Here is a 24,314-nt window from a genome sequence, read left to right on the forward strand (position 1 = left end):
TCAGTTCAATATCTGAATTCCCTGTGTTAGGGTCGTATCAGAAAAATTTAACTGATAAAAATAGTTACTAAGGTCTTTAACTTTACTAGTCACTCTTTGGAAGTTTTATATCATCATGACTAAAACTTAAATACGAGATAGATTTCGCGCGTCGCATAACGGTAAATGAACGAACTATCCAAGGAGAAATACAGATCATAGAAACGTCTAATAGACATCTAATAGACGTCTATAGACGATGTCTATTAGACGTTTCTTCGACCTGTATTTCTCTCTGGATAGCGATTGTAACGTTTTTGCAATGTTGCTGTCACATTCTCATGAAATATTACAATTCAATGTTCCAATAATCTCTCAACAATATTACATTGCAACTTGCAAGATTGTAACATTGCTGCAATGTAAATGCAATGTTTTGTGCTGTATGGGGAATATCAAAATAATGTGCTACTACATGTTGGTTTTATATTGTTATTTCATGATTTCATTTAATTAAATAATAACAAAACAATGTTGTGCCAGTATTAAAAACAGTAAAATTACTATATTCAAAATAATCTTAGATTTTATTTCATGTTCCATCTGAAATTATCCTATCTTGTCGCATTGGAAAACACTTTTATTTTGACCGCGAGAATAAATGCTAATTTATCCCTATTTTATGTCCCTCCCGTAATTATTTTATCCTAATGCATTGAAAAACATTTTTGTTTCAATTGCAAAAATAAATTATATTTTGCGCTTATCTTATTTTCTCTCAAAATTGCTCTACTCTATTGCGAAACGTTTTGTTAGGCGATTCTGTTTTAGTAAACTGGCCGTTTCGATAAAGATGAAAGTACGAGCTTATCGATAAGAGTCCAAAAGTTAATGATAATCCCGTATATCAAGCATTTTTTAAATACAAATCGTATTTCACAATAAAGAGAAATTCAAAAATTATTATCTCGGTGTTTTATGTAGGATGCTTAGCAAAATTCAGCTCAGTTTTCGCTATTTACATCCAAAATTCAAAAGCGAGTATCTCAATATTTTTGTTTGACCAATTTAAATATATAAAATATTCGAATTTTATCTGAATCTAATACATACATATATGCGTGTCATGATAAGAGCTTGTGCAATGTGCATAAATATTTGCAGCGTGAAAAACTGAGAAGATCCGTTTTTGCCGCATGTCGCTACGTCAATTTTTCGCTGAGTTATAGCGTTTTAAAAATCCGATAGGTGCATCATCTAAAAATAGACGCGGTACACAGAAACGCGTGGCACGTGGAATGCGGCAATCTATTTTTATCCCATGGTCTAGACACTTGCTAGACATTTGGGGCATTGACCTACATAGAACACACGGCCCGACGTGTCAGCATCATCGGTTGACTTCGGCGTTTACTCGGATTCATTCGTGATACATGGGTCGATGAGATTATCGATTGTACTCTCGTGCAAAAGTGCAAAGAACAAGTGTCATCAGCAAACAAGAGTTTAGTACGTCTAATAAGGCCAGGATCATTTATCTCAGGTAATTAATTTGAAAGGTATAATTAATTACTACAAAAATAAAATTAATTCGGTAATTATGCAGAATAGCCACGTCACCTCCGATTTTGACCTAACTGGTCTCATTCGATGCGTTTTTTTTTTAAAAAAAACTTTTTCCTTTTACTAAAATGTCGCTCTGTCCCAGGGGACGAGATATTAAGCGTCAAAGTTGACGACTTTTCAGGTTAGAAAACCTGTCACTTTGACGAATTATAGCGATGTGAGCATACGCTGCGGTCAGGCGCGCATGCGTTGTAACAGAATTGTGCGCGGATAATCATAAATTGCAAGTCGCAAACCCATATAAAACAGTATAATTATGGGGCGGTATTCATAGTCCGTTCTTATATTTAAAATCGTCTTAAGCACGGACTTATATTCGCTCTCTTCGTCACACATAGATTGTGTCTGACGAAGAGAGCGAATATAAGTTCGTTCTTAAGACGATCTTGAATATAAGAACGGACTATGAATACCGCCCATGGACCTTGCTTTGCGTAGACACAGGGTATTCCGCCCCCCCGCAGGGGGGGCGGAATACCCTGTGTAAAATAAAAATAATAAAACTTTCGTGCGTATTCCAGAGCGACATAGATTGCTTAATGTATCAAACTAGCTTTAGCATTATATATTTTTGTGCAATCCAAACTAGCTTTAGCATAGCTAGTTTGGATTGCACAAAAATATATAATGCTAAAGCTAGTTTGATACATTAAGCAATCTATGTCGCTCTGGAATACGCACGAAAGTTTTATTATTTTTATTTTACACAGGGGGTCCGCCCCCCCGCAGGGGGGGCGGAATACCCTGTGTCTACGCAAAGCAAGATCCATAATTATACTATTTTATATGGGTTTGCGACTTGCAATTAATGATTATCGGAAATATATTTTATACTTCGCGCACAATTCTGTTACATCGCATGCGCGCCTGACCGCAGCGTATGCTCACATCGCTATAATTCGTCAAAGTGACAAGTTTTCTAACCTGAAAAGTCGTCAACTTTGACGCTTAATATCTCGTCTCCTGGGACAGAGCGACATTTTAGTGAAAGGAAAAAGTTTAAAAAAAAAAAAAACGCATCGAATGAGACCAGTTGGGTCAAAATCGGAGGTGACGTGGGTATTCTGCATAATTACCATTAATTCTTTCGGTACTCAGCGTAACAACGCAAAATAGTTGCTATCAGCTCGGTTTGTCAGATTTATAGGTTAGAATGGCATGTTGATATGTACTTTGCGATTGCAATAAACGTTATCACAGCATATCTGTGCATAATAATCTACACATTTTTTGAACGTTATATTAACCCTCTGTTATCGAAAGACTTGATGAGATTGTGGATTATTATATTTTCTAAAAAAATATTTTGTATTTTTTGTGTACAATTTTTTTAAGAGATAGCATTTTTAATCAGCTTTTGATCATTGGTGCTATTTATAAATATTAGTTTCTAAAAGTACTTTTGATAATTAGATGATTATACTATATTAAGTTTTGTATTTAACTCTATATTTTATTATAGCTTAAAGAAATGCATTGTCAGAGGAGTTTACATTTTTGTATGCATTATATATCTCAAATATACTGGACTTTGCTAACTTATCATCACTCTAAGTGATGAAATCTAACACCAAAATTATTTTAGAATGGCAAATCTGAGATAATTATAAAATTGTTATAAAAGCACAAACATCATAGAATCTTTAGACATAATACTTCAAGTGTGAACAATTAATTACACTGTAATTTCACAGATGTTTATATGATTTCTTATCATTTTATTTGACATCAGATGAAAACTTTTGGATATCGACAAGAAATTATTTTTTAAGAAAAAAATAATTGACATACGCTTTATGTATGAAAAACATTCATGAAAAACATTTCAATATATTTTGAAGTGAGTAAAATATACGTAATGTCATTATATGATACTTAATTCTTTTTCACATACAATTATCCAATATTATAGAATAATATTTTATAATTTTTATAATTTTCTAATAAAGTTGTATAAAAATATTTTTCAAACATATTTTAATTATAGGACACAATTTCAGGATATATTATAATTTTGTCACAAAAAATCTCAAAGGATTCGTAGGTTACACGTGCATACGTCCTTATAATTTGCAAAATCGAGCAAAGAGCAAGGCAATTAATTCGAAGGTAAAAGTATGAAGGTAAAATTAATGTTACTAAATTAACAATTTAGCTTGTTATTTTTTCTTTTACATAAGATACATATACATGTCGTATACATACGTAACATACGTATACATACGTATATACATGTCACAATTATTCGTAAAAAAACATATGTTTATTACATTTTTTATAATATATTTTTAGAAGAATTTAGAACTGATTATTCTTATTCAAAAGATATTAAAAAAAGAATTATGTTATATTATGTTATATTTTATTGTAATATTACTATACATATAATAATAATTATATTTATTATATCTTTCTCAAATATGTTATATTATTTCACAATTCTATATAAATGCGTAATTCTAATAGAAATTAAAGAAACATTTGAAAAAAATACAAAATTACATTTTTCTGAAAATTTCTGTTATAGAAACGACGACCATGCACAAGAAATCATTTTCCTTCGCAAAAATATTCTCATACGCACGAACGTTTTCCAATTAAGACGAGAAGTACTTACAATTCCAAAGGCCGAAATTCGAAACGGAAGTTTTCTAAGCTTCAGCAAAGCAACAGATCTTATAATACAACGCTCTTAAAGGAAGATGTGCTTGAATCACTAGAATCTCTCTTTGACTTGAAAAAACCTTTAAATTTACGTGATGTGTATCCATTAGCGTTTGATTATTACAAGAAAAAATCAATCCAAGAAAAATCAGTTGAAGCGTATAATACTATAAAATCAGAATTTCTCGTAGAAACGTTATTTTTGCAACATATTTCTCCGGAGACAGATCTCGAGACTAATATTTTTCAAACGGTAATATACTATTATGTCATAATTCTCCAATTATTTTTAATTTTTCATTATTTAATTGATATACGTGCCTTTATATTTTTGTTTAAAAAAATTTATTTTAACAGTAACCAAAATAGTTATTAAAAAGTATAAATGTAACTTGTGTATAATATGAGAAAACTAACGAACATTTTAGAATGAAATACGTGACAAAACAGAAGATGAACAGAAGATAAAAACTAAATTAGAAAAAGAAGAATTCCAGGCGACTATATCAAATTCTGTACAGAAATTACAGCAAAACGTTTTTAATCAACAAAATCGCTCAATGTAATAATTAATTTTTGTAGAATTTGTTACATTCATCGATACAGTGTGAAACAATAATTGTACATCGTAGAAACATGGCTGAAAATGGCGAAGCACCAGAAGAACAAGAAAAGAAAGTAGTAGAAGCAGTAGATGAAGATGCTATCGTAATAAAAGAAGAACCCACTGAAACAGTAGAAGATCTCGCAGAATATAAAATTGAACCTGAAGAAACGAAAAAGGATGAAGAAGAGCGTAAGGATAAAGACGAGGTCAAAGAAGAGCGTAAGGATAAAGACGAGGACAAAGAAGAGCGTGAGAATAAAGACGAAGACAAAGAAGAGCGTAAGGATAAAGACGAAGGCAAAGAAAACAAGGTTGATGATAAAGACGAAGATAAGATAAAAGATGAAAGTGACTTGATAGGAGAACCTCTTTTGCACTCTACCCTAGTTATTGCAAAAGGTATAATACAACTATGTTTAGAGAATAAAAATCAATATAATTGTAATATAAAATTATTACAAGTGTAATTCAAAATTACAGATGAAACAATAAGTTTTGGCGGACTTGCAGAATCCATAATCAGTTCACCTCTTTTAACTGATGACATGATCACAAAATTGAAGGCAATGGATGAGAGATGTATTATACTAGTAGATGAGATCCAACAACTGAAACGTGAAGTCCAGGAGTTATTAGAGGTACTATTTTATTGTTTTATTTAATATAACTATTAATACTCATAATTTATAATTATTTTCATTAATTTACAGAAGTCTGAGCTAACAGAGGAAGACACGTTCGAGATTCAAAAGAAACAGGATGTGATCATGTCAAAAGTAGCCGAACTCGAGCAACTGACGCAAAAATTTCATGAAGTATTGATGAGACAAGTGTATTTAATACAATTTTGATTAAGCAGCTCTTTTTTGTTTACGTATATGTTGATGACAAATTTAACACAATTGCAAAATAATGTGCGTCAACGAAATAAATAATGGCGTTGAAAGAAAAGTGTAATGTAACATAAATATGTTACAGACGCAAGTACAACAAATTGAAGACTTAAGTAGCGAAATAGAAATTATAAAGGAAAAAGAAGAAGAAGAAGTTGCAAATCAAATAGATCAAATAGAGGCATTTAAAAAAGTTTTGGAGAAAGATTTCTTCGAGTTACCACAAATAGAATATCCCGAAGATAAGTAAGTATTTTATTCATAAAAATGCTACGAATCAAAATAAGATAGTTTTGATTATATATTTTTATTCGATAATTATAGGCTTCCCAGAATAATTTTTTGCGGTTACACGGAAGATAAATTTCCAAAAGTTGTAATAGCGGAAAGTGAACGAAAAGGAAAAGTAAAATGTCTTGAAAAGTTAACTGGCAAATTAACAGAATCTTTAACGATGCAAGAAAAATTAGTGAAAGAAAACGCACAATTGGAAGGTGGAAGGTGTGTTCATTTCTTGTATAAGGTAGAGAAAAGAACGATTGTCTTGATTAATTTTTTTTTGTACGCTCAGTATATAAGAAATACTCAATAGTTATTTCATATAGTGAATAATCGAAGGCAGAATAAATTGAAAGTTATACGGTTTCCTCGGTGACGATTTCGCGATGTTTTCAGATGGTTAAGCATGCCGATTACACGTTACTCATACGTAACCCAATTTTATAGTATACCGATCTCGTAGCAATAAATAAAATGTGCACATTGATAATTACTCCATTTTTGAAAGATAGTTTTTATAACATTTTGATTAAATTTTTCGCGGTCTGTCAGATTCCAAAGTAAAGTAAACGAAAAAGATTATATGGAAAGCTGTTTTCCTGCAAACAGGTATAAACTCGAAGAAGCCTTGCTAGAAAAAGATACAGCTCTCGAGAATTTACAAAGGAAGGTATGCAACCTGCAAGCAGAAATGCGTATAATTGTCGAAGAGAATACAGAGTTGAATCGTCAGTTGGCTATTTTGAATCAGCTTGTGACTAGATCTACCCGATGTTGTACCTGTTCAGGTATTACCCCGTCATCTCCAACGTCACCATCGTCTTTGCCTCCACGTTCACATGTCAACGTACAGTTTAGAGACGACGTTTACTGCCAATGCAAGTGCTGTCTTCAATCACAATTTGATATCTTGTCACCGACTACGGAAACCGGTGAGACAATATGCAGTTATCAAAATATGTAATTTGACTAATTAAAATGTAACGCAATAGAGAAACAGGCTATCCTGTATATTATTCGTCAAACCTTTTGGTTGAATTTTGTTGGACTGTATAAGATTATAAACAATGTGTATATAAAAGTAGTAAATTTTCTCAAGAAAAATGTTCATTCAATCTCGTAGATTCACCGAGATTGACAGGAGGTGGATCCAAAACGGAGGATCATTATTTCACAGATAATAGCGCTTTACAAAACGTGGAAATGTGCTCGCGCAGTCCGGTTACTGTTAAGTCATCGCTTCCTCGAGGAATGTGTCCTGCAGAATTGGAAGATAAACTTGCGCTGTATGGTACTAACACTAAGCAGCTAGTGAGTTTTTAAATTTGTATAAATTATTTTATATAATTTATTTTTTCAGGGCGGTAAATTGTGAAGGCAGAGTTTGAGAAAATTAACGTAAAAAGTTAAACGATAAAATATTGTATCAACATTCTTGTAGCTAATTAACTTTTTTAGTTTCAACATCGTGTATTCGCAAAACATTATATGATAAAAATACAATATTTGATATCCAATATTCTATAAAACTTTCTGGTTACCAATTGAACGAATCTATAAAATTTTGTTATTTTCTAGGAACAACAATTAGGCAGCATGGAAACCGAGGTGCGCAACATGCAGATGGAATTAGCAAACGTACAAAAAGAGCGACAGCAATTGGAACAACAACGTAAATTGCTCAAATGCACAGGACCTTGTGCACCGTGCAGTTGCTGTCCACCTCCGCCTTCGATATGCGTGAAATCAGTGCCAGGACTTCCGTCTATGCCGCCGAAAGCATCTGCTATATCCGCGGTGTCTACCGCTCAGCTAGCTGTACAGTTTCCCCGATTGAATTATTTTTCAATCAAATTTTTCAATCAAATTTTTCAATCAATGTAGTTCTTGTGTTTTAAACAATATGAGTTTCTATATTTTACTTTTATATTTAAAACACTTCTACAATTTATGAAAGAAGTTCTTGTACGAACGCAGCAATGTTAAGGCTTTAGTGGAAGGCAATTTTAATTGAACGCTTTGAATAATTACATTAGCATATCTTTGACTGCAGGGCACCGATATAAACGCGCAACAGCAATTACGCGATCTTCGCGAACAATACGCCCGGCTTCAGGACGATTACAAAAGTAAGTTATGCGAGGTATCGTGCATGAGGACGGAAGCGGAAAAGATGAAGCAGGATACACGGGATGCTAAGGAAGAGAAAGAACGAATGGAGATAAAGTTGATAGATGCTCAAGAACGGCTAAAGCTTCTAGAATCAGAAAAGGGAAAATTTGACGGTAATTTCTTTTTCGTTGTAAAATTGATAAAAACGGTACTATTTTCGATTTAATGTATAAAGCAAAATGTAAATTAATTTTGAACAGGTAATAAGGAACAACTCATCGAAAAGGAACAGGCTCTAATCGTAGCGAAGCAACGCTTTCGAGAAGCGCAGGATGAGCTAGAAGAGCTACGTTCCTTGATTCAAGATCAAGCTGCTCAGTTGGAGGATTATCGTAATAAATATTTGCAAGTTAGTGTCATTCTAATTTATTGACTAAATTGTATCAACTTATTTATTTTCAAGCGTAAGGAATTATAAGACTGAAATCAAAATAATCTTAGGCCCAGCAACAAGTTGAAGAACAGCGCAGACAATTGGATCTTATGGAAATGGACAATGCGCGAATGAATGAAAATGTTACTTTGGAAATTGGACGTGTTAAAGTATGTCAAAGATTAGTTGTGATTGCGATCTGATTTGGAACTACATTCTCATTTTATATATGCTAACGTGATGCAATCAATTTAGAATCAATTTCAAGAAAAGTTGGCCGAACTTGCACCATTGCCCGATATTTTGAAACAAATGCAAATAAAGATGCAGGAAGCCCAACAGATGCGCTTAATCGCTGAACGTAATTCCGAGGATTTGTCACGGGAATTGTTAGGATACAAGGATAAGATTCAAACTTTGCAAAATCAATTGGATGTGCTGCACACTGAGCATCGGACACTTCAAGTTGTAATTTGTATGATTATCACGATTGTAATAGGAAATAATCGATTACATATGTAGGATGAAAGGGGACACGGATCCGGCAAGTTCGACGAAATGGAAAAAAAATATAGCGAGCTACGGCACGAAAACGAGAGAATGAAACACACGGTGGCACGATTCGAAGAACACGAAGCACAACTGCAGAAGCGCATCGACGAGAAAATGCATGAGAACACGCAGTTGTCGTCGATGTTGGATCAGGTATGTGTTGACGTTGTAAAGAGATTTCTCGCAAATAAGTACCTTTTCCTTCAAGATAAGAGAGGATTCCGCTCGACAAGTAGCGAGAACAAAGGAGCGATGCGAAACTATGCGAAGATCGATGCAAGGGCAGATCTCTGAAATGGAAAGGCAATTAGCGCAATGCAGAGCGACAGCACGTGCCGCCCAACGCGATAGAGATGAGGTAACTACTATGAATAGTATGAATATTTTGACGGGTAAAGATGTACTTACGATACTTTTGTTAACTTTTCTAGATCAGGCAAAAGATGCAGGGTCAAATAACTAATTTGAACGAGGCATTTAAACACGCACAAGGCCGCATAAAATCTTTACAGGGTCACGTAAATTATCTCAAGACCTCTTATAGCAACATCTTTCTCGGTCAAGGAGAAACACCTACAGGTGCTCTGCCAGGGGACGATTCCTGCGACTGCAACTATTAAACATGCGTACTTTTCCTTTCAATAATAACGCTACATTTTTGCTCAACATTATAAAATTAATGTATACCAGTTGACACCGCACAGATTTTGTCGTGCATTTATATTCTAAATACTGTAGCCTTCTACAATTGACAAAGTTGGTTGATAAATAATTATTATACCGTCATTTTTATAAACATGTAAACTATGGAACAGATAAAATATAAAAAAATAAAGTCAAAATCTACATAGTATATAACGACCATCTATTTCGTTATCTTTAATTAGTATATTTATATCTTCGATTAATCTCTTTACATAGAAAATGCTATGGAAGTATAGAATAATGCTACTTTCAAAGTTTTAACAAAAACTGGCATTTTCTGTTAAATATGCATATATTAGATGTAAACATATTTTTGTATCACATATATATGTATATATTTTATTTAACAAAACGATTATGTACTTTTCTTATAAGCAATAAAATATAGGAAAACAGCAGTGGAATATGATAGTGTCTTAATATAAAAAAAAGATAATATGATATATGTACATATGAAGAAAAAGGAAATGGTTTACTCAAATAAACTTCTTTAGTTTGTGTCCACTGATTGAAGCATATTGAGCATATTGAGAATAGCATCCGAGCGTGTTCGCACTTTTTCCATTTCTACACGAAATTCTTCCAACTGAGATTCAATTCGTTTTGCGTAGGCATGACAGCACCTGTAAATAAATGTTAAATAATTTTGACATTAAATCAAATATAATTTAATTATTAAATTAACAATAATTTAACAATTGATAAAAATTTATTAATTCTTATTAAAGTACGAAATTCTAACCAATCTTATAAAAATGTCAAGTCATTAATTATATATAAATATCATATATATATTTATATATTTATATAACACATATTTATATAATTCTGAAAAATCGCAGTTTGAGAGCAAATATTTAGAGCATACCTTCCAGCAGCTTGTTCCGGAGATGCACATGGCGTAATTTTGATTTGTGGAGAACAATTCATTAAATTAGATTCTTTTTTATGTGTACAGCCTTTGTTACTAGTAGATGCATTAGAATTATAGCAATCTCCGCATCCCCGTATAAAATCCATCAAAACTCCTCGTACTCTTTTCCCAATTAATCTTCGTCGTTTCGTCTAAATAGAAAAAAAAAACAATATAAAGATATATATAAAATATTGCTATAATCGCAAATCTTTATAAATTTGCAGATCATTTGCAGAATTGTTTACAACATACCTCTGGGGTTTCGCTATTTTGTTTTAGTCCTATTAATGGCTCATCTTCATGTACATTAGGAGAAAGATGATTACACGAATCGCTACATTCTCGATCTGTATTCATTGTTAATGGTTTACATGTACATGATTTTCTCAATGTATTATAACATTTGGGGCTCTCTTGACAATTCTCTCCTTGATCATGTAATGAATGATGACATGCTGTATGACATCTGCATGTAAACTCACCGTCTTCCATGGTAGGATTACTTTCATGTAAATGTTTATTAGGCTCCAAATTTCTTGAAAAACTTGAACGTTCCTTACTGCTTAATTTCTCTTTGCTACAATTAAAATTATCTTCAAACTTCTGTCTTTCCTCGTGTAAGGAACAATTACATTTCTGCTCTAACATGTCTACATTATGAATACAGCAGGAATGTAATTTTTCTTGGGGATGTGTTCGTTTGTACCTCGTCCATTCTTCATGGTTCTTTGAGGAATCACAGTTTTCACAAGAAGAAACACATGTGCTTGCATTATATACATTATCTGCATGTGCTTTGTCTGTTGAACAGGATGGCTTTGCCGTATTAAATGAAGATGAATGTGAGAAATTGAATGCAGCTGGTGACAGCTCAAATTTGGGAGAGTATTTTGATTTTTTACTTGTTGAACACACTAAATTACTGCCATTGTATCTTGTCTGTGGAGTCTTCTGCCAGCAATGATACTTCTTATCTTTTACTTTAGTGGATGTTTCTATTTCATTTTCAGTCTCAGCTGTGGATTCTTGACTAATCTGTAAAATACATTTTAGAATAAATAAATATCATAAAATCCTGCAATCTTAATACAATTGTATTTAATTATAATTTAATATAATTTTTAATTTACGATCGTTTACCTCTTTGCCCCAAATGTTGACTGTTCCATTTATTTCAGACATCCTTACTTCTAAATTACCAAGTAAGAATGGACCACATTCACGAAGACGTCCCTTTTCATTGTCTTCTTCTTTAGGCTCCTCTGCTTGAATTAGAAAACTACGATTTTTACTATTTTCATTTTCATGGTATACAAAACATTTTACATTATCCTCTGGATCAGCGCTTTCTGTTTTGCTTTCTGCTGTAGATGTAGCAGCCCCTAAGTGACTTGTGTTAGTATTAGATAAACCTTCCTGTGATTGTACTCTCTCATTTATCGAATCATATGAATACTTGAAATGATATTCTTCATTCGTTGTTTCATTTAATTTCGAACTTGATTCTCCAGTAGTTTCGAAAGCTTTGTAAGATTGTATATTAGATACGCCAGGAATATCAGCAATCTTCCTTTTCTTGAAGTTAGAAGATCGATTTTGGTAGCTGTCATCGTCATTTTGCAAGTCCATTGCTGTACTTTCATTTAATCTTTTCTTGGAATTTTGTACCAAAGGACTTTCTGGCTTTGCTTTTCCCTGTGTAATGCTTGCAAGTGTTTGTAAAATTCGCGATGAAGTAATGAATGTGCGAGAAAGTGGACGTGCCGTTTTTCTTGGTGTAGCATCAGTAAGCATCATACTATCGTCAGAATGTAATGCTTTTGCTGCTTCAGGTGGTTTCATGGATATTGATAAATTGTCACTCCATTGATCTATAGAGCTTAATGTCAAAGCGACACTACTATTTGATATTTTATTGTTAGACTGCTTTACATGTGTAGGCTCTGTTTGATTATGTTTGTGTGTAGAATCAGTAATATCTGTTTGAATTGATGCAACTTTCTGTTCTAGAGGTTTGCTTTCTTTCTTATATTTTGCTAAAGATTCTCTCAATTCATCCATCTCTTGTTTAATTTTTAAGTTCTCTGCAAGTTGTTTCTGATATGCATTGTGCAAATCATTATACTGTACAGTTTTCTGATTTAATTGATCCTTCAATGTAATAATTTCTAAAGCATCTGAAGGTTTACTAAGTCCTTCGTTTATTTTGTCGAAAGTTGCTTGTTCATTATTTTTCGCTTCATCTGCTATTGCTCTAATGCTTTTTATATTTTCAATCCTTAGGGCACAAGTTGTATCATTATCTATATCTATTGGCTCTGCATTATTGTATATTTCATGTTGAGTTTGTTCTTGCTGAATAACACGTGCATTCTTATTTAAATCCGTTTTTTGACTAGAACTGCTGTGTACATATTCCTCATAATTTACATTATGCAAGTTGTAAACTGTTGGTACTTCTTGATGACCGTTTTGTATAAGAGATGGTTGCATGGCGTCTATAAAACGTGGAGTTTCTCTTTCAGGAAAATTAAACTTCAATTGTTTAACTTCAACTGTGCCATTTTGCTTTTGTGTTTTATCATCAGTAATTAAAGGATCTGTTTCATTCTGCGTTTGTTCAAAAGGTATATTTATCTGGACTTCGTTCTGGATACATTCTTCCTGTACAGATTCCAAACCATTCCTATTATCTTGACCATTTAACATTACCGACGAAATATTGTAAGCTACTTTATTCCTGTCACACACTTCTGCAATTTCTAATTCCTTGATTGTTCTTTCAGCATAACTTTTTATTCTTTTGTTAGGCATTGTAGATTCCATCTTTCTTGTATCATTATTTTCATGATCAGTATTGTTTTTATTATGAATTGCATCTTCCTGGTGTTGTTTTGTTTGTCTTTCCATAGAACGTCTACTTTGTTCCCTTATTTCTTTAATATAAAGCTTGACTTTACTTTCTACATGATATTTTGTTGGAAAAGATGGTTTCCTATGTATCATGGAATATGTCACAGCATTTTGTGGAATGTTTAGATAATTTTGCTTTGTATTCTGTAGGTGTTGTCTCTTAGAATATCCCACAAAATCATGATTTCTATATGTATTCAAATCTTGAAGAGAAAGGCTTTTTTCTTTATCTTGATTTTTTAATCTTTTGGTTAAGAGAAAATCATCAGATTTTCTATCATTCCAATTTCTCTCATAGTTACTATCAATATCATCATCATCATCATCATTTTGCATTTGTCGAAAACCTTCTTCATCCTCTTCTTCATCTTCATCATCTTCATCATCATCTTCTTCATCCATCAAATGATTCATTTGTCGACGTTCTCGATGAAATTTGTTAAGCTCCAAATTCTCCATCTCTATAATAAAATAATTATTTTATACAAACAAGTAAACGATGTAATTATATATTAATAGAATAGTTATAAAAAATTGATTATTTACATAAAATAATGCACTATAAGAACCTCATTTAGTTTTACTTTTTTTAAATAACTTACCTTCGCTATCTGCATATTCATCTTCATCGTCTTCATCGTTAAAAGCATGATGATCTGTTTCTTCCTCAGATGATAAAACATATACACTGCTAGGTGCTTGATCATCACTATTATAAGGACTTGGACAATGATCTTCCTCCACGTCCTGAGGCTCATTGTCCTGCTGTTTGACGTTAACTACATCTGAATCATCGCGTCTCGAGGTACTAGAGACACTGATGTATGTAGGCATTTCTTCATCTTCTAGCAATGTTGCATCCGTACGATTCATCATCAATTTTACCTCGCTTTTGGACGAATTATTAGGTAAATCCTCCACCGCTTTTGTTTCCGTCTCGGTGTCATCAGGCGAGCGTTCACTATTCTCCGACATCGTGGAAAGCTACGAATGGAAAAACTATGAATTACTATCAATAATGCAATTTAACATTGACGATCAGAAGACGAACAAACACGAAGATTTATTTCTAATCTATTCGAAGCCGGCAAATGTACGCAGCGTGCGATAGAAAAACACTTTTTCACCAGCCGCCATTACGAAGCACTTCCAATAATACCTTTCTTTATCCTCCCTTTACAATAGTGCCGTGCAAATCTGCTTCATCATTTACTTTACATTAATACGAATAATTCGTGTTTTCGTTCGATAGCGCGAACTATCAGTTGGGCAGACAACTGTGCACCAGATGAACACTTTCAATATCGAGACACAATCGTCGCAAGATTAATGACCTGTGTATCGCAGGGCCGTACACACGTCCAGAAACTACGTAATTTTATTTTATTTTACTTGTATGTGTACCAGTTCGACCAGTTTAAAATTAATAAACAAAAATTAAATCACCTAAAGCATCGTTTTAATAAAATTACAATTTAATTTAAGTACTTTTCTTTTTTCATATTACATGTAAATGTTCCTGCAAATAACGAGGATAACGCAGCTTGCACGCATGCGCTTTCATGAATTTCACAAAAAATCGCATATATGCGAATTTTTTATTTTTCTTTTATTCTAACAATCGATTCTGCCCTTATACGCACAATCAAAAATTCATATTGCATAATTTTTTCTGCATCTAGGAATTTATGCGTTGAATGCAAAACGAAGATACTGCGGTGGCGTACCGCTACGTTGAAAACGCTGATTATTGTCGATAACTAGAAACACGCTGTGAGTACGCGCGGAAATCTGATTGTAACCTCGAAAGCCTTCGATTTTTGCGCGTAGTATAACGATGACTTCAATAACAGCTGGACTTCCGCTCACAATCGAATTTGGGTAAGACGAAATAATAAAATACGTTCGATTACGCATTAAACAGCAGAACTGTAATCAATGTCGCCGAATGTTCACAGGGGTGGGGCGGAATTATTATTTGACAAGAAGAGAGAACACAAAGTGGACCTACCTGGCGAGGAGTGTAAGTAATGTTACGTGAAAAACGTATAATCGGTATTTGTCTTCGCCAATAATGTGTCACACGATACTTCACAGGGACCTTGAAACAACTGCTGTTCTGGTTACGAGATAACCTCCTGACGGAGCGGCCGGAACTCTTTATGCAAGGTGACACAGTGTAAGTATATCCTTGTGCTTGTTGTTGTCAATCTCGTGTAATCGTGTCCAATTCGAGCAAATACGCGTCAAAAAAGGTTGCGATATCGTGCTACAATATCGCGAACATGTTACTATGCGCGTAAACGTGTTACATTCACTATGATTCGGTTGTATAAACGGAACGAACTGATATGATAAGATGGCGACCACATTGTTTATTCGTTGGCGAACACATAGGGTGTTTACGATAATTCAAGTTCGAGTTAGTTTCACTAGGACCGAAAAATGAGATAGACATAACCATCTAGAATCTTTATGATTTATGACAACTCAACGCTGTCTTGTATTGCTTGAGTTAGGGCCACTTTTTCCAACGTCGGTTAACTTTAACCGACTGGTAACTTTTCAGAATAGCCAACTAAAAACTCGAAATTTGTATATGTATATGTATATACAAGTTTCGAGTTTTTAGTTGGCTATTCTGAAAAGTTACCAGTCGGTTAAAGTTAACCGACGTTGGAAAAAGTGGCCCTTAAATTAATTGAATTTGTTGAGTTTATAGAGCAAATTTTATTGTAATAAAAAAAGGTTAACTGCAAATCAATCTATGAAAGAAACAAATAATGTTGGTATGTATGTTGGTATACCTCTTTAATAGATATAATTATATATATATGTATATAATTATATTTATTAAACTCAACAAATTCAATGAATTTAACTCATTGAACTATATACCATACTGGAACGAGCACAGGCTACCCCCTCCATTCGACAAAACGGTCAGACAAGGCAGTGACTCAGTACCGGATTTCTCTTTCTATCTCGTCTACTCTCGACTAATAGTAGCTGTGAACACGTGACCAAAACTGTTGGTTAGATAGAGAGATCCGGGTCCGAACAGCTATCTCCATCTGACCGGTCGAGAACAAAGGCGTGCTCGTTCCAGTATGGTATATATTTCAATGATTTAACTCAAGCAATACAAGACAGCGTTGAGTTGTCATGAATCATAAAGGTTTTAGATGGTTATGTATATCTCATTGTCGGTCCTAGTGAAACTAACTCGAACTTGAATTATCGTAAACATCCATAGATGTTAGCATTAAGGCCGGAGCACAGACTTTTACATAAAGCATAACGCATAAGCATAAGGAAATTGATTGGTCTATATATAAGCATAAGCAAATGCATAAGGAAACGGACCAATCAATTTCCTTATGCTTATGCGTTATGTTTTATGCAAAAGTCTGTGCTCCCGCCTTTATACTCATAGTGGATTTTGTCTTATGGAGGATTCACACTGTACGTCTAACCAGAGAGAAACCTGAGAGAGGCCACGCTGCCGTTCTCCGTACAACGCTTTCTCTAGGCCGTACGCTAGTGACGCACGTCCATTTCCGGCCGGCTTAGGAACTAAATAGCCACGTCCATTTTCCGCATCGGTCAAAAAGTCACGTCTATTTTCTGAGATGGTTCATGTCCATGTTACATCCACAAGCGAAGCTATTTACGTCACGCGTCCTTGCCGTGCGTTAGACTGTTTGATCAACAGCAGCGTACAACAAAGAATCAAGCGTTTTTTAATCGAGTAAGGCGAATCGCTTGAATATTAAAGATCCCATATTCGAGACCTACTTTTTGCAACTTTTTTTTCCTTTTTTTGCATTTTTTTCAACTGTATATAATCAAATTAATAAATTAAAATAAAGTTTAATAATAAAATAATGTTAAAATAATGTTAATATAAAAATAATATTTAATAAGCTTTTATTGCAGAATTGTAAAATTATTTTTAATTTTTTTATTAACAATAACAAATCAGTTTTTATTAAATAATTATAAAAAATTTTTTATATTAAAAAATGCTTTTTATAATGTTTTTGTAATATTTAGTACATGCTATGTACAATAAAATATACATATTTTTATATAACTAACATATGATCTGTATTAAAAAATGTTTTCTCTTTCTCGATCCTTCAAAAAAAAAAAAGTATTAATCGTAAAGAGTGATTCAAATAATAATTTCAATGTAGAAAGAAATTCAGTCTCTTATGCAAATGTAATACAAGTAACGATAGCATCGATCTCATTCTTAATAATGTGCAGTGGCTTAACGGAAAATAGTTGGTCTATCACAACGCAGATCAGGTTTTGAGACTGAGTGGTGTCCGATTTTTTTCAAGTTTATGGTACATCTTATATAGATCACATTTAGATTTGATAATTTAACACAGGCCTCGGAATTATTTCATCTTTTCAGCCGATTCTCGTGGTATATGCCTCCTTTCCTCTCTTCACCGCGCGCGCGGCAGCCGCTAGGGCCAGCGCCGCCGAGCGTTAGGAGCAGCGCTATCCGATAAATGTTGGGTTCTTCTTCCTTGATCATTAAAAGTTAAAAAAATTTATTAAAAAAATTTTTTTTATTTTTAAATTTATTATGTGAAAATATTTCAATAGATTTCCACGTCACCCATGAGGTACTATTGCTATTGAGGAAAAAAATATTTTTAATAAATTTTTTTAACATTAATCGGATAGCGCCGCTCCTAACGCTCGGCGGCGCTGGCCCTAGCGTTTGCCGCGCGCGCGGTGAAGAGAGAAAAGGAGGCGTGTACCACGAGAATCGGCTAAAAAGATGAAATAATTCCGAAGCCTGTGTTAAATTATTAAATCTAAATGTGATCTATATAAGATGTTCCATAAACTTGAAAAAAATCGGACACCACTCAGTCTCGAAACCTGATCTGCGTTGTGATAGACCAACTATTTTCCGTTAAGCCACTGCACATTATTAAGAATGAGATCGATGCTATCGTTACTTGTATTACATTTGCATAAGAGACTGAATTTCTTTCTACATTGAAATTATTATTTGAATCACTCTTTACGATTAATACTTTTTTTTTTTGAAGGATCGAGAAAGAGAAAACATTTTTTAATACAGATCATATGTTAGTTATATAAAAATATGTATATTTTATTGTACATGGCATGTACTAAATATTACAAAAACATTATAAAAAGCATTTTTTAATATAAAAAATTTTTTATAATTATTTAATAAAAACTGATTTGTTATTGTTAATAAAAAAATTAAAAATAATTTTACAATTTTGCAATAAAAGCTTATTAAATATTATTTTTATATTAACATTATTTTAACATTATTTTATTATTAAACTTTATTTTAATTTATTAATTTGATTATATACAGTTGAAAAAATGCAAAAAAAGGAAAAAAAAGTTGCAAAAAGTAGGTCTCGAATATGGGATCTTTAATATTCAAGCGATTCGCCTTACTCGATTAAAAAACGCTTGATTCTTTGTTGTACGCTGCTGTTGATCAAACAGTCTAACGCACGGCAAGACGCGTGACGTAAATAGCTTCGCTTGTGGATATAACATGGACATGAACCATCTCAGAAAATAGACGTGACTTTTTGACCGATGCGGAAAATGGACGTGGCTATTTAGTTCCTAAGCCGGCCGGAAATGGACGTGCGTCACTAGCGTACGGCCTAGAGAAAGCGTCGTACGGAAAACGGCAGCGTGGCCTCTCTCAGGTTTCTCTCTGGTCTAACATACAAGATATCAATATTCAATAGATAAATGTGTTTTAAAAACTTTGTCTAGTGCCATATTTCTTTTTAGAAAATAATTTTTTTTTATTAGATGTCATCGATCAGATGCATAGACGGATGCAATGTGGACTTGTCATAAACTATTCCACGATCGATATTTAGCGATATTGGCAATACTGAAAATCGGGACTATGCGCGTCCTCTTCTGGTCGCTCTAATAGTTTTTCTTACACCGCGTCGGTTTAGAACATAGTGTGAATGCTCCGCGATTAATTGCGTATTTTGTTAGTTAAAAGTGTAAAATAAGTTTAAATTTTTATTGATAGTGTTGATTAAAGTGACGGGTGATTACCGGAATGTATTATTTCCTGCAATTCTTGCAGTTTTCATAGTAAACCGCGGATCGAAATCGATTTTTTCCAATGAATAGAAAAACTGTGACGTCACAGATGCGAGCGCGCGATATTTTTTTCGTTAGAACATTGAATATTGTAACATTAAAAGTTTGTTGGTGAGTATGTGTGTGTGTGAGTATGAAAATACATATGTTGATATGGCATACAATAGGTTGAGATGAGATATTTAAGAAATATAGGGTGATGTAACAGAAATAAGCAGTTATGAAGTTGATTTAGAAAGCCTACCGCATCGATTGGCCATTTTGTAAATGCAACAATTTTAGTGGCATTAAAGTGGTATAACTGACTAAATGACTCTATACGTTATATTAAAATTTTGCTTCTTCATTGCGAATATTTACGTGAAAATCGCGACATGATTTTGTTCACTGTTTGTTTCATATTTTTTTCGTTAACTTTCCATAATTAAGAAAGAGCGTATTAATGCGGAATCTATAAGTTTTTAATGCTCAGTACGTTGCCTGTAGCAAATTGTAACTTTATTTAAGAAGTTTGTCTTGTTTGTTTAGAAGACCGGGTATTCTAGTGCTAGTAAATGACGCCGACTGGGAATTGCTGGTATGTATTTTCTCTTTTATCCGTTTAATATCTCTTTTTTTTATTTGGATATCATGGATATTCCAAATATATCTGTAAGAGGATGAGAAAACATCGATTTATTGTTAATTTTAAGATTTTTTTTTTAAAGGTTTTATGGAATATTATACAGAATTTTCAAATGTCTTTAACCTTATACTTTTTAATTACTTTTAATTACTTTTAATATTTTCTTCACGAAAGTTTCGTAAAATTAATCATGTTTAAGTTGTTAAATATAATACATTTTATAAGAATAATTATTTTGTTAATAATTTTTATAAAAAAATTAAGAACATTATCCTATTACTTGAGTTGGTTAATTATTTAGTCATTTAATTAATCTTGTGAGCGGATTTTTTATGAATAAAATGTAGTTTATTATATTTTGAATATAGAATCATTAAATTTTATATTAAATGTTATATATATGTATATATACAGTCATAGATGATCATAAAATAATAGTATCACAAAGAAATAGAAGAAATTTAAAAGTATATATTTATTATATTTTTATAATGATTATTGCAGATTTCTTGAATCTATTTTAACATTTACATTTTTTATTGTAGGATTTAATATATACTTGATGTCTATTTAGAATTTTTTTCAAAACGAGTTTTGCGTGCGTGTTTTAAAAGCACATTGGAATTATTAAACTTTTATTCTTTAAGAAAATCTGTTAAATGCAGATTTAAATGTCTTGCGAGAATGGCAGGCAGATTTAAATTCAAAGAGGATTCAATGGACTACTTAGCTATGCGATTCTTAAGTCGTCATATTGATATGAAAAGTTAATGCACCATGTTTGATGAATGAATCTTTTGAAGATGAGATTTATATTTTCAGATTATTCTATTAAAAATTTATTAGCAAAGAGACATATATTAATCTTTTAAATCCATGTTTTTTTTATGATACTTGTTTAAATTTTACTAAATCTTAGTTTTCCATGTGATAGACTACTTTAATATTTATTTTGCTTATAATTTTCTACGTCAATTTTTTCAATCATTTTTTGTTTACATTTTTGTGACACGTTTGATGTGCATCTTGTCATGAAGAATTAAAGAACTGAAGTAAAAAAAATTATTTTAAAATTTAATTTAGATGATTTAGAGAAATTAATCAAGTACATGATCAAACTACTATTATTAAAATAAATAAACACCGCAATTAAAAAAAATTGTGTTTGTGTTTACCTTAACTTTAATTAAATTAAGAATTCGATTCGTTCGCGAGTGTCGAAAGATTCCCAAGCGGCGGTTTAAAATATTAATCTCAAACGCGCGAAGAAGTGCGATAGCGGCGGACGACGCCCTCGTCGCGCAGTATTTCTTTCCCCGTGCCACCCCCACGGCGGATGACGCACGGCTGTTCCTGGCGTATGACAAACGGGATACCCCGTGACCGGTTTTTACAAATGGCATAATCGGCCTGTCGGCCACCGCCGCCGCCGTCGCCGTTGCCGCTTACACGGTAGATAGGGTGCGGGATAACGAAACGGCTCCGGACGCTGAAAGGGCGCAAATGACCTCGGTTTGCCACACCCACGAAGAGAATTATCATTTTAAATTTGTAAATGTACATACCGCGGCTATTAGGAGAAGAGACGGCGGTTCTGTCCGGAGTAGCGCTCGAACGGGAAGATGCTGCAGCGTCGGGGAACGTCGGAACGGAGGAAAAGATGATGGCTCCGGCCATTATTATGATAATACCGTCGCTTCTCCGCGAAGCTTCTCCTTTTCCGCGCACTTCGGCTTTTGCGTTTCCGCGTCTTTTCGTTCGGCCCTCTTCTCCCTGGCCGTATATAGTATATGTTGTCCGCCTTCCCTTTCGCCGCTTCTTTTGCTGCCCGCAATTTTTTTCTCTTTGCGATATAGTCGCGCTCGTGGACGTTCTAGTCAAACTTTTTCGGACGTTCAAGTTTTTCGATTTTTGCATGTCGATGTAATGGATACGCTTGCTATTGATGGTAAAAAGATGTTGAAAGATACGAGCGTGAAATTGTGAATAAGGTCTCCGTAAAGTCAAAGTATGCTCTTATTTGATAGTAGGCACATATACACGGCGTCCTAGATTCACCGAACTTTCTTTCATCTATGGATTTTTTGAATCTGGATTAAATTTTTCTTTGATAAAAATGTCAATATATTAATAATTCGTATAGTCGCAAGTAATTGAAGTTTTAGGAATTTTCGTAATAAAGTTTTTGTGAAAATAAATGACAATATCTTTATAATTATATTTTTCCTAAGAAAAATCGATGAAATTTCTTAGGAAATATAAATAGATTGACCTATATCAGATAAAATATTTTCTTAAAATTTTTTGTCGCGTAATTTCGCGGCAAGTATTAGTCATCTTTTAAGCCATTCGATTGATCAGAGATTAAAGAAATATAATTTCACAGGGTGAAGGCGATTATAAACTGTGTCCGCGGGACAAAGTGCTCTTCATCTCGACGTTGCACGGAGGATAGAAGGTATGAATTTCCGATATTGAAAATCAACGAGGACAAGTGCGATCCACCCGAACATCGTGGACTCTTTTTGATATGTATAAAAAATTTTATATCTATTTTAGATTGTCGCATTGATTGCGACATGAGAAAATAAAGTTCTTTCTCGCAGGATATGCGTCTGTGATTAATTTTAAATAGTGATTATAATATTGAATTGCAGAGAGAGAGAGAGAGAGAAAGAAAAAAGTATGCTGTCTTACAGAAATTAAATAATTAAAATCAAAACTGTTTTAATGGTATTAAATTTCAGTTAAGTAAATATTTGATTGATTTTTTTTTTAAGTTTTAATTTTGATATTATTCACTTATATTAGTTTGCAAATTGTAAATTGTTATGATTTATACATGATAAATGTGTACATATTGTGTGCACGATAAATTTTTTGCATTTAAAAAAATTTTCTTTTAAATTGCATCAGTTAGCAGTCATGTATACAATTTGATTTTATTTTCAGTCACGTGTGGATTGCATATATCCTTTGTTGGTTTCACATTTTTATTTTCGAAAAATATATAACGTAATATAAAAAAGAGGTATTCATTCGAACTTTTATCATATTTGCATATGATGGATTTCGAGGGATATTTAATTAAAACCGAAAATAATCTACATCTAGAAAACAATTATTTTTGATAAACAAATAAAGAATTTTCTCTCTTTCTTTTTACATCTTTACATATAAACTATTTAAAATAAAAATTAGTATCAACGTTATATTATTTTTTAATGACATTTTAGTCAATTCCGAAACTATACTATTCTTCGAAACCTCGCATCTCTTTCCTAGTTTCCTAGGCTGTAAATGCGATCTGACAGCAATGCGTACCTCTTACATACATTACGGGTTTGAATAGCTTTACGTATGTTGCGTCACAATTGCGTAACAGCGCGAGATAACGCGCGTTTCCCTCTCGTTGAGGCGAAAGAGTTGAGCGATGTAAAATCGATAGGGAAATTTTGTCACAAGAACTGTGAAATTGTCAAATCGTGTTTTATATCGACAAATATCTATGTTTGATAGCTTTCGGAATCCCGGGCAAACATAAAAGCTACATATTTTGAAGCTTTTATTTACAATTTTAACTATACAACGCATATATCTGTTTCATTGTAATACATCAATATTATATTTTTGATTAAAATTACTGTTACATTTTTTAATTAAAATTTAAAAAAATTTTTCTCACTTTTATTTATGTGTTCCGATTATACACATAATCATGAGTCTAGTTAAAAATGTAGAATAATAATTGATTAAAAAGTTATTTTTTGCTCTTTTTAAAATTGTGCAGATTGATTTACAATTATCGTATAAAAGCAAATTCCCTATTTATATCTAATACAATAATAAATAATGATGTTTTT

General features: G+C 32.8%; 3 protein-coding genes across 14 annotated transcripts; 2 read left to right on the top strand and 1 right to left on the bottom strand.

The window, feature by feature from the left end:
• Nucleotides 1-2,231: 2,231 nt before the first annotated feature.
• LOC105676843 (outer dense fiber protein 2) lies at nt 2,232-10,003 on the top strand. Of its 10 annotated transcripts, none has more exons than XM_067347414.1 (20): nt 2,232-3,266; nt 3,338-3,445; nt 3,593-3,728; nt 4,133-4,522; nt 4,698-4,831; nt 4,902-5,275; nt 5,357-5,514; nt 5,587-5,691; nt 5,855-6,015; nt 6,094-6,270; nt 6,658-6,980; nt 7,172-7,359; nt 7,627-7,866; nt 8,102-8,333; nt 8,421-8,569; nt 8,662-8,763; nt 8,849-9,058; nt 9,116-9,298; nt 9,354-9,503; nt 9,577-10,003. In XM_067347414.1, exons 3-20 carry the CDS (start codon nt 3,723-3,725, stop codon nt 9,763-9,765), a joined length of 3,471 nt encoding a protein of 1,156 aa, XP_067203515.1. In that variant the 5' UTR covers nt 2,232-3,266; nt 3,338-3,445; nt 3,593-3,722; the 3' UTR covers nt 9,766-10,003. The 10 variants fall into 10 exon arrangements, with proteins under 10 accessions (XP_067203515.1, XP_067203518.1, XP_067203520.1 ...); XM_067347417.1 differs by having other exon boundaries at nt 2,232-2,660; XM_067347419.1 differs by having other exon boundaries at nt 2,232-2,660; nt 3,606-3,728.
• A 10-nt stretch (nt 10,004-10,013) lies between these two features.
• LOC105676842 (enolase-phosphatase E1-like) lies at nt 10,014-15,827 on the bottom strand. Of its 3 annotated transcripts, XM_012375037.2 has the most exons (7): nt 15,691-15,827; nt 14,282-14,663; nt 11,907-14,140; nt 11,473-11,801; nt 11,019-11,343; nt 10,719-10,915; nt 10,014-10,473 (listed from the first exon to the last, which is right to left on the bottom strand). In XM_012375037.2, the coding sequence occupies exons 2-7, from the start codon at nt 14,652-14,654 to the stop codon at nt 10,341-10,343; spliced, it is 3,591 nt and encodes a 1,196-aa protein (XP_012230460.1). In that variant the 5' UTR covers nt 14,655-14,663; nt 15,691-15,827; the 3' UTR covers nt 10,014-10,340. The 3 variants fall into 3 exon arrangements, with proteins under 3 accessions (XP_012230460.1, XP_012230458.1, XP_012230459.1); XM_012375035.2 differs by having other exon boundaries at nt 11,019-11,801; XM_012375036.2 differs by lacking the exon at nt 15,691-15,827 and adding an exon at nt 14,839-15,280 and having other exon boundaries at nt 11,019-11,801.
• Nucleotides 15,367-23,059, top strand: Urm1 (Ubiquitin-related modifier 1). Its single transcript, XM_012375042.2, has 5 exons — nt 15,367-15,560; nt 15,638-15,702; nt 15,777-15,858; nt 20,355-20,403; nt 22,838-23,059. The coding sequence occupies exons 1-5, from the start codon at nt 15,517-15,519 to the stop codon at nt 22,904-22,906; spliced, it is 309 nt and encodes a 102-aa protein (XP_012230465.1). The 5' UTR covers nt 15,367-15,516; the 3' UTR covers nt 22,907-23,059.
• Nucleotides 23,060-24,314: the final 1,255 nt, after the last annotated feature.

Source organism: Linepithema humile, chromosome 1 (genome assembly GCF_040581485.1).
Source record: "Linepithema humile isolate Giens D197 chromosome 1, Lhum_UNIL_v1.0, whole genome shotgun sequence".
NCBI classification, from domain to species: Eukaryota; Metazoa; Arthropoda; class Insecta; order Hymenoptera; family Formicidae; genus Linepithema; species Linepithema humile.

Coding starts and splice junctions, on each gene's coding strand:
- LOC105676843 (XM_012375038.2), top strand. Junction 7,867..8,101: donor TGTCTACCGCTCAGCTAGCT/GTACAGTTTCCC, acceptor CTTTGACTGCAG/GGCACCGATATAAACGCGCA. Junction 8,334..8,420: donor AGAAAAGGGAAAATTTGACG/GTAATTTCTTTT, acceptor AATTTTGAACAG/GTAATAAGGAACAACTCATC.
- LOC105676842 (XM_012375035.2), bottom strand. CDS start 14,654: ATGTCGGAGAATAGTGAACGCTCGCCTGATGACACCGAGACGGAAACA. Junction 14,141..14,281: donor TGAATATGCAGATAGCGAAG/GTAAGTTATTTA, acceptor ATTTTATTATAG/AGATGGAGAATTTGGAGCTT. Junction 11,802..11,906: donor TCAACATTTGGGGCAAAGAG/GTAAACGATCGT, acceptor TGTATTTTACAG/ATTAGTCAAGAATCCACAGC.
- Urm1 (XM_012375042.2), top strand. CDS start 15,517: ATGACTTCAATAACAGCTGGACTTCCGCTCACAATCGAATTTGG. Junction 15,561..15,637: donor CCGCTCACAATCGAATTTGG/GTAAGACGAAAT, acceptor GAATGTTCACAG/GGGTGGGGCGGAATTATTAT. Junction 20,404..22,837: donor ACGCCGACTGGGAATTGCTG/GTATGTATTTTC, acceptor ATAATTTCACAG/GGTGAAGGCGATTATAAACT.